This window comes from Eimeria mitis, genomic scaffold (assembly GCF_000499745.2).
Source record: "Eimeria mitis Houghton genomic scaffold, Emh_scaff2142, whole genome shotgun sequence".
Classification (NCBI taxonomy): Eukaryota; Apicomplexa; class Conoidasida; order Eucoccidiorida; family Eimeriidae; genus Eimeria; species Eimeria mitis.
This window is the reverse complement of record NW_013570466.1, coordinates 97-2,190: the sequence shown is the minus strand read 5'-3', so window position 1 is coordinate 2,190 and position 2,094 is coordinate 97. Positions and strand designations below refer to the sequence as shown.

The following is a 2,094-nucleotide window of genomic DNA, read 5'->3' as shown; positions in this document are numbered from 1 at the left end:
ACGCAGCAGCACGTATGCATCCTCCTGCAGTTACGTTTGCTTCACCATCTGTCGGCCCTGCTGCTGCAGCAGCAGCAGAAGCAGCGGAAGCAGCAGCAGCAGCAGCGGAGGCCCCTGAGCGCATGCACCACAGGGCGGCGCAGCCCCTGCAGCAAGTCCCGCAGAAACCAGTCGGCTCCAGCTGCGCGGCTCAGCAGCAGCAGCAGCAGCAGCAGCAGCAAGAACAGCAGCAACAAGAGAAGCAGCAGCAGCAGCAGCAGCAGCAGCAATGCGGTATCTACAGCAGCAAACCAAGCAGATGCTCCTTTGCTCCTTCTCGCAGGGAACGTGCTGGCTGAGTCGCAGCCAGCAGACTCTCTAACACCTGCTGCTGCTTCTGCTGCTGCTGCTGCTGCTGCTGCACCTCTGCAGTTCCCACCGCAGCAACAGCAACAGCAGCAGCAGCAGCAGCAGCAGCGGCAGCAGGCAGCAAACCCACCGACAACCTCTAGATGTGCGCTGCATGAGCAGCAGCAAAAACGATATGATGAAAAGCTCTCACGAATGAAACTCCAGCTGCAGCAGCAGCAGCAACAGCTGCTGCTGCTGCAGCAGCAGCATCCGCAGCTGCAGCCTCCATGGGATAACAGCACTGCCCCTGCATCCACAACAGCAGCAGCTGCTGCTGCTGCAGCAGCAGCAGCTGCTGCTGCTGCAGAACCCCAGGTGTCTTCGCAGCTCCGCCCACCAACGAAGCTGCCAGCTGCAGCAGTTGAGGCAATCTCTGCGAGGTAAGGATAGCAGCAGCAGCAGCAGCAGCAGCAGCAGCAACAACAACAACAGCAGCAGCAGCAGCAACAGCAGCAGCAGCAGCAACAGCAGCAGCAGCAGCAACAGCAGCAGCAGCAGCAGGAAGCTTTGTTGCTGTTCACTGTGTACTCAGGCTGCACGGGAGAGCCAAGCAAATGACTGAGATGCGTCTGCTGCGGCAGCAGCTGCAGCAGCAGCAAGAGTTGCTGCAGCAACAGCAGCAGCAGCGCGACACCTTCGCCAGAGTTGCTGGCTGGTCAAGCAGCAGCAGCAGCAGCAGCAGCAGCAGCAGCAGCAGCAACAGCAGCAGAACTCGCAAGAAGACGCAGCAAACCAGTAGGAGGGTGCAGCCGCAGCACGAACGGGAGGTGTTGCAGAAGCTGCAGCACGACAAACTGCAGCAGCAGCAGCAGCAGCAGCAGCAGCAGCAACAACAAAAGCAGCAGCACAAAAAGATGGAGCAGCAGCAGATGCAGCAGCTGCAGCAAACGTCTATTCAAGAGCAGTCAGAGGCTGCTGCTGCAGTTCTTCCTGGCAGCAGCGAAGCCGAGATAGAGAAGCAGCAGCAGCAGCAGCACGAGCAGCAACAGCAGCAGCAGCAAGAGCAAGAACACCAGCAGCAGCAGCAGCAGCAGCAGCAGCAACAGCAGCAGCAGCATATTTTAAATGAGCCGCACCTTCCAGCTGCAGTAGAGGCAATAGGGGAGCCCTGCGTTGCTGCTTCTTCGTCTTCACAGCAGCAGCAGCAGCAGCAGCAACAGCAGCAGCAGCAGCAGCAGCAGCATCAATATGTATTTCGACATTACGAGCATCACCATCACCACGTGCATCGGCAGCAGCAGCGGCTGCAGCAGCAGCTGATCCAGCAGCAGCAGCAAGAGCTCTTTCAGCTGCGTCAAGAGGAGCGCAAGCACCAGCAAATGCTGCTGGAGCTGCAGCAGCAGCTGCTGCAGCACCAGAAGCTGCAGCAGCAGCTGCAGCAGCACCAGAAACACCAGAAACACCATCAGCTGCGACACAACCACAGGATGCAGCAGCTGCTAAAAGAGAACCAGGAGCTTCAAAAGCAGCTGCTGCTGCAGCAGCAGCAGCAGCAGCAGTTGCAGCAGCAGCAGCAGCAGCAGTTGCAGCAGCAGCAACTGCAGCAGCAGCAGCAGCAGCTGCAGCAGCAGGAGCAGCAGGAGCAGCAGGAGCAGACAGAACTTTTCGCCGAGATACCCCTCAAGCCAGCAGAAGGCAGCAGCCAGCATTCATACACCCAGCAGGACCCGCAGCAGCAGCAGCAGCAGCAGCAGTATCAGCAGC

At 59.1% G+C, this 2,094-nt stretch overlaps 1 protein-coding gene across 1 annotated transcript in view; it reads left to right on the top strand.

Annotated features, from left to right (window-relative positions):
* Positions 1–1,833, top strand: part of EMH_0049250 (uncharacterized protein) — a gene marked incomplete at both ends in the record, with an annotated part of 5,201 nt that extends 3,368 nt beyond the window's left edge. Inside the window, 3 exons of the mRNA XM_013496506.1 lie at positions 3–770; positions 923–1,683; positions 1,817–1,833. Coding sequence (XP_013351960.1) covers positions 3–770; positions 923–1,683; positions 1,817–1,833 — 1,546 coding nt within the window. The remainder of the gene's footprint in view (positions 1–2; positions 771–922; positions 1,684–1,816) is intronic.
* Positions 1,834–2,094: the final 261 nt, after the last annotated feature.